The sequence below is a fragment of the Octopus sinensis genome, linkage group LG6, assembly GCF_006345805.1.
Source record: "Octopus sinensis linkage group LG6, ASM634580v1, whole genome shotgun sequence".
NCBI lineage: Eukaryota > Metazoa > Mollusca > Cephalopoda > Octopoda > Octopodidae > Octopus > Octopus sinensis.
Window position 1 is genome coordinate 12,630,200 of NC_043002.1, and position 7,610 is coordinate 12,637,809.

Consider the following 7,610-nt stretch of genomic DNA (forward strand, 5'->3'; position numbering starts at 1 on the left):
CGAAAGAAAATGCCTTGCGGTATTAGTTCCGGCCCTTCAGGCTCTGATTTCGAATCCTGCTGAGGTTTGTTTTGCTTTTCAACTTTTCATCCTTCCGAAATATTTAAAATAAAGTATCGGTTAAGAACCGTAGTCGATGGTGTCGACAGAGACCCCGCTCCCACAAAATTTCTGGTCTTGTGCATAAATTAGAAACACTATATAGGGTCCGGTCAGATTCATTGGTCCGGGTACTTCTTGCTGACGTGACACGACATGTCGAAACACGGGTGTCACAGAATCCCTTATACTAAACAAGGCAACAAGTATATTCTCGTTCCAACCTACCAGAATGTATTAAGTACACACACATATATATGTGTGTGTGTGTGTGAGTGTGCGTGTGGAGACGCAATGGCCCAGTGGTTAGGGCAGCGGACTCGCGGTCGGAGGATCGCGGTTTCGATTCCCAGACCGGGCGTTGTGTATGTTTATTGAACGAAAACACTAAAAAGCTCCACAAGGCTCCGGCAGCGGGTGATGGCGACCTCTGTTGTACTCTTTCGCCACAACTTTCTCTCACTCTCTCTTCCTATTTCTTGAGTAACGCTGCAATGGACTGGCGCCACAGAAACCGGGAAACCGGACCCATGAGCTCAGCTAGGCTTGGAAAGGGCGAATATATATATATATATATATATATATATATATATATATATATATATATATATTATGTATGTATGTATGTATGCATGTATGTATATGCATATAAAACGTAAAGGACTAGGGATTTGGAATCTGGGTAGGTACCTTATTAATATTCTGGCATAATCCACGTTCTCGCTAACCACATCGAATGATAGAGAACACATAAAATTGTTTAAATTTAAGGTAACCAACTACACGATACTTCACTCGACAGGTAAGTCTTAAGTTCGCTTCCTAAGATTTTATTCTCTGTATGATATATAAATAAATGTGCGTGTGTGTGTGTGTGTGTGTGTGTGTGTGTACAAGTCGTTTTGAGTCCCAAGTTCACTGCGTATATGACGATTTATTATAGAGAATTTCAAATAGATAAAAGTCGAACAACTGTATACAGTTTTAAAGAATTTTTATTCCATATGTGAAAACACGTTTCCTCGAAAATCTTATTGAATAAGAAAAACCGTCAGGAAGGATCATTCCAGAAGCCGAAAACCATTTCTGGAATATAAAAATATTTAAAAAATGAAAGATTTAAATGGTATGTCTTATAGCGTATATCGTTAAGTATCATATCAAATACACAAAATCTTATCAATGTAATTGTACAGTAATGTAGCCTGGCTATGTGTGCACCCGTACACCCCTCCCACACCGTAATCTTTTGTTCGTTTCAGTCATTGGACAGCAGCCTTCCTGGGGCACCGCCGTAATGAATATTAGTCAAATGGATCAACCCCTGTATATTTTTGTCTTTTTTAAAAAAAGTTATGGGGACGTAGACACACCATCACCGATTATCAACACAAATTACACACAATATATATATATATATATATATATATATATATATATATATATATATATACCGGAGTAAACACATAAATGTGAAACAAGGTGGAAAAAAGAGTACTCAAATACCAGTGGTAGAGTAATATGCTTTATTTAAAGCAGCAGAAAATTCAACAAAACCTGTTACTCTGAGTTTCACGTTGCCGTTCGTCGGACAGTTTTTGCTAGTTTTTTTCTAGCAAAAGCTGTCCGACGAACGGCAACGTGAAACTCAGAGTAACAGGTTTTGTTGAATTTTCTGCTGCTTTAAATAAAGTATATATATATATATATATATATATATATACATCGTAAGAAAGAGAGGAGGAGAATTTCGATTAGCCCCACGTTGTGAGTTGTATTGCAATAAAATGGATTAAAAAGTATATTAAAACTATGCAACTGTGTGCATTTTCCCTCTTATATATATATACATTTCAAATAATAAGCGGGGGGGGGATATTAATTTGATTGTGGCTTCGAAACTAGTTTATGATTAATCAATATTTTGTATCTTTTCATTTGTCTTGCTCGCTTACGTTCTGGCGTTTTGCTAAATTTTCTTGAGAACATTCCTTTCTTAGTGGTAAGACCATAGCAGATCTACTTCTAGCATAATAGATGTCCACGTAGTGGTCAGCCCTCTTATATGTATATATCACGTGATCACGTGACCGACCTGGCTATCAGATGTTGCTACACATCGCTGGTCACAATGCGCTTCGCATTGTTTTAGCCTTCAAATGACGCCACCCCGCTGGCTAAGCGAGCAGGCCAACAGAGAAAAGAGTGGGAGAAGTTGCGGCGAAAGAGTACAGTCCGCTGCCCTAACCACTGGGCCATTGCGCCTCCACTTATATATATATATATATATATATATATATATATATTATATAATATATATATATATATATATATGTATGTATGTATGTATTTGTGTTTGTCCCCCTGCCATCACTTGACAACCGATGTTGGTGTGTTTACGTCCCTGTAACCTAGCAGTTCGGCAAAAGAGACTGATAGAATAAGTACTAGGCTTACAAAGGATAAAATCATGGAGTCAATTTGTTCGATTATATGTGGTGCTCCTGCATGGCCGCTGTCAGTGACTGAAACAAGTAAAAATGTATATGTTTGTGTGTGTGTGTGTGTGCGTGTATGTGTGTTAATTCCCACCACTTGACAACCGGTGCTGGTGTGTTTACGTCCCGTTATCTAGTGGTTCACCAAAAGAAAAATACGATAGAACAAATAGCATGCTTTACAAAAATGTGAGTACTGAGGTCTATTTATTTTACTAATAATCCTTCAAAGCAGTGCCCCAGTCTGGCCGCAGTCTAATGACTGATACATGTTGAAGATAAAATAGACAAAGATCAAACAGAATTAAATAAGACGATATCACTTACATTGGGTCAAACAATCTGCCTTCTCTTTAGAGGTACACCTTTGAAGTCGAAAGTTGAAGAAAAGGTTGGCTTGGCATGCCATGGAAGGATAAGAGGTTCGGTTAAAGCAAGGAATATACCTATGGCAGTCGCGAGGGTCACGGTTAACTCCAAATGGACGTGGGTTACATAGAGGGTCATCTGAAAAGAAAGAATTTTAATAAAATCTCTGTGTTCATTTATTTAACATTTAAACATTTAGCTTGTATTTTCCACCATAGCCTATAGCGAAGAGACACATAGCAATCAATCTATGATTACATATTCTTTATATGTGGCTTGGAATAGATTAAAGAGATTCGTTACAATGTAGTTTTTCCTTTGTTCGGATTTTTTGAAATCCTTTCTCTCTGGCTATCTTTCGGACGAAGAGTCAAAGTTTGAAATGTCAAAACCACTTCTAATTCATTTCTTGAGTGTGAGTATAATAACGGCAATTTTTTTTTTTTTTTTGGTTGCTTTTACCATTCATACCAGTGGCCTAGCGTATAGAAAAATTCAGTCAATAGACTATATATTATTCATATAAAATACAGTGTACATTTAAACACATTAAGAGGTTTCCATCATAGGAATACTTTACGCTAGAAAGAACAGCTAAAGCCCAAACCACTAATTAGGGATAAATTCTCGAAGGGAATGAAAAATAAAAACATTTACCACCTCTTTCCTGGACCATGGTTTCTGACTTATTCTAGTAAATAAAATGATTTACCATGGCGAAGTCTTCACCAACAGGGACGCCAAGATTAGATATATAAACACGAGGCCAATCCAGCATGTGCCCCTTGCTTATTTATTTTAAGTTTTTTCAAATCCACTGCGCAAAAAAAAAAAAAAAAAAAAAAAAACGAATCTCCCAGAAATCATTATATATAATTAATAATATCAGGGTAATAAAGATTTTAGAAATTTTTACTACCAGTGTACATTAAGAGGTTTCCATCATAGGAATTCTTTACGCTAGAAAGAACAGCTAAAGTCCAAACCACTAATTAGTGATAAATTCTCGAATATTTTTATTTTTCATTCCCGTCGAGAATTTATCCCTAATTAGTGGTTTGGACTTTAGCTGTTCTTTCTAGCGTAAAGAATTCCTATGATGAAAACCTCTTACCGTGTTTAAATGTTAAATGTACACTGTATTATATATATATATATATATATATATATATATATATATATATATATATATATATATATATATTTATATATATATATATATATATATATATATATATATGTGTGTTGTGTGTGTGTGTGTGTGTGTGTGTATTGTTGTTGGCATCCTTTTTGTCTCGGGAGACAATGGAGTTGCGCATAAAGTAGTCTAGTCCGGCTTTTACATTTCATGTCCTAATACATCTCCTGCAGTGGCTGTGTAGTCCTATCCTAGACAAACACTCCCTCTGGCAAGTGCCGCAAATGTAGCGAATACTTTACCTGGCTGGTTGTAATGTCATAGTTTCTTGTTGACGTCTTTTCTTGTCTTTCCATTTCTCCTCTCCCTCTATGTCACTCCTTTGTGTTCCCTCTTTTACGGTACGTCGCCAATCTCCACGTTTGCTGGCAACTGCCTCCCAACCGCTAATATTGATGTTGCAGGCCTTCATGTCCCTTTTGCAAACATCCTTGTATCGTAAGAACGGTATTCCCACAGACCTAGTGCCCCTAGCAAGCTCTCCGTAGAGTATGTCCCTGGGGATTCTACTATCTTCCATACAGCTGACATGTCGAAGCCATCTCATACGTCTTTGTGTGAGGAGTGCAAACATGCTTGGTATTCCTGCTTGCTTGAGGACATCTATGTTGGGGATATGATTCTACCATTTGATGCGAAGGATTTTCCGGAGGCAGCGCAGGTGAAAGATATTTAGGCGACGTATGGCGTCGTATGGCGTGTGTATGGCATCCAAGTCTCACTTCCATACAGTAGAGTGCTAAGTACACATGCCTGGTAAATCTTCATTTTTGTGTTTTCGGTCAGCTTATTGTTGTCCCATGCCCGTTTGGAGAGTTGGGCCATCCTAACAGCTGCCTTGCCAATGCGTATATTGAGCCCAGCATCAAGGGATAGGTTGTAGGTGACGGTAGAGCCAAGATAGGTAAACTTCTCCACCTCCTGTAGTCTGTGGTCTCCAATATGTATGTTTGGGATGTCCGATGTAGCCTGACCCATGATGAAAGTAGTTGGAATTATATCAGGGAAGCTTTGTATACCACATCAATAGATACTTTCGGCATGAGAGAAAGGCAAAACCCAGATTGTGTTCAGTGCTAGGCTCACAGAGCTGGAAACAGTTATCGAAGCAAAGCGTGCAGCTCTAATGCAATACAAGAGTGATTCTTCTACAATTCACTCGAAGAACTCAGAAAACCAAGAAATAAAACCCAACTGACTGCCAGACGCTGTGCAAATAGGTATTGGCAGGAAATCTGTCAGAGTATCCAGTCAGCTGCTGACAGTGGCGACACCCGTGGGATGTATGACGGTTTGAAGAAGGCCCTCGGTCCTTCCGCAACCAAGTCAGCCCCTCTAAAATCAACTACTGGAGATCTCAAGAAGTACAACTAGGATCTCTACTCATGGGAGACCTCGGTAGCTGAGGCTGCAATCGAGGGTGTCACAATCTTGCCAGTCATGTGCGAACTTGACAGTCTGCCATCTATAGCAGAGCTCACCAAAGTTATTGACTTCCTAGCCAGTAACAAGGCACCGGTAAAAGACGGCATTCCCTCAGAGATCATCAAAGCTGGCAAAAACACCGTACTGCTTCGGCACCTTCATGAGCTTCTGTGTCCGTGCTGGGAAGAGGGTATAGTCACTCAGGACATGCGGGATGCTAATATCATTACGCTTTACAAAAAAAAAGTCGGATGTCCACGAAAGCTGCTGAGGATCATCAAATCTTTCCATGATGATATGTAAGGCACCATACAGCACAATGCTCAACATCAGCCGCCTTCCAAATATATATATATATAATATATATATATATATATATATATATATATATATATATGATATATGGAGAAAGGTCAAGGTAGAAAATGCTAAAATAATTTTATAAAAAGCATTTCAGTACCGGTTTAAGTCATTGAGACTTTTTCAACGATAAGTATGGAAAAAAATTAAATTTTGGAAAAATTAAATGAAAACTTTTTTACAAGAATATTTGCATAGTATTCATATACAAGGGGCATTTTCATTGTTTCTGTATGTCTCTGTCTCTCCTGTTTACTCTTGTGGGTTCGAGGGGTGTGTATGTGTGTGTATTTCTATGTGTCTGTGTTTGCCCGCACCACCAGTGTTTGACAACGGATGCTGGTGTGTTTACGTGGCCATAACTTAGCGGGTCGGCAAAACACCACCGATAGAATAAGTACTAGACTTACAAAGAATAAGTCCTAGGGTGGATTTCTTCGACTAAAACCCCTTTAAGGCAGAGCTCCAGCATGGCTGCTGTCAACTGACTGGAACAAGGAACAGAATAAAAGAATAAATGTAATGAATTAACGTACCGAATTTTCCTCCATAAACTTGGCGGTCACAGTCGTCATATTGGCTGTTCTTAAGCACACAGACTTGTTGAGATTGTGAAAACACGGTCATATTGCCACATGCCATTACTTGCGGGAACATAGGATCACAATAGTAGAATTCACTGCAGTTGTTTGGGGATCGGACAAAATGCGATCCTGCTCTTATTGTTGTCTGTTTACACAAAGTTGAGATTTGCTGAGCAATTCCTTGACTGTAAACTGCTGCCACTGCGATCAAGAGAAGGGCGGCCACAACACGGAACTCCATTGTAGTAATTTTATCAATAATTTTATCAAGTGTTAAATCGAACGGTCGTTAAAGCGAATGATTTGCCAGCACACGATCGCAACAGACTGGTAACCTCTGTAAGTGTGACCGAGATCTCTTCAGCTATGCCTTTTATATAATCTTCGAACTGGGTAAGGTTTTGTTCAAGGGTTAGGGTTAGGTTTAAGTGAGTCAATGTTTGATCTTTACCAATTTCGCTAATGGATATCCGCCCAACAACCTCGTTAAACGACTTGTTTGATCTGTTTTCTTCTTCTTCTTCTTCTTCTTCTTCTTCTTCTTCTTCTTCTTCTTCTTCTTCTTCTTCTTCTTTTCTTCTTCTTTCTTCTTCTTCTTCTTCTTCTTCTCTTCTTCTTCTTCTTTCTTCTTCTTCTTCTTCTTCTTCTTCTTCTTCTTCTTCTCTTCTCTTCTTCTTCTTCTCTTCTTCTTCTTCTTCTTCTCTTCTTCTTTTCTTCTTCTCTTCTTCTTTTCTTTCCGTTCTTCTAAACATACACCCACACACCAACACCAACACACACACACACACATATATATATAAATATATACATATATACATGCATACATATATATGTGTCTTATGTTTATTACGTATAATTACAAAATCTTCTTTACTTATAAAAACTGGAATTTATGTTGAAAACGCCTTGAAATGTGCACAAAAAAGCCAGATTTGGCATCAAATTTCGCCGGTGGGTGGGGGGTGTCGATTTTGTTTTACATCCTTTTTGGAATTGATTAAATAAGTACCAGTTGAGTACTGGGTTCGATTTAACTTAGTCTCTTCCCCAAAACTGCTGGCCTTGTGCCAAAATTTG

At 38.3% G+C, this 7,610-nt stretch overlaps 1 protein-coding gene across 1 annotated transcript; it reads right to left on the bottom strand.

Annotated features, from left to right (window-relative positions):
* Positions 1-1,076: 1,076 nt before the first annotated feature.
* LOC115213516 lies at positions 1,077-6,895 on the bottom strand. Its single transcript, XM_029782529.2, has 3 exons — positions 6,486-6,895; positions 2,925-3,104; positions 1,077-1,185 (listed from the first exon to the last, which is right to left on the bottom strand). Coding segments are annotated over exons 1-3 (471 nt in total). The 5' UTR covers positions 6,775-6,895; the 3' UTR covers positions 1,077-1,183.
* Positions 6,896-7,610: the final 715 nt, after the last annotated feature.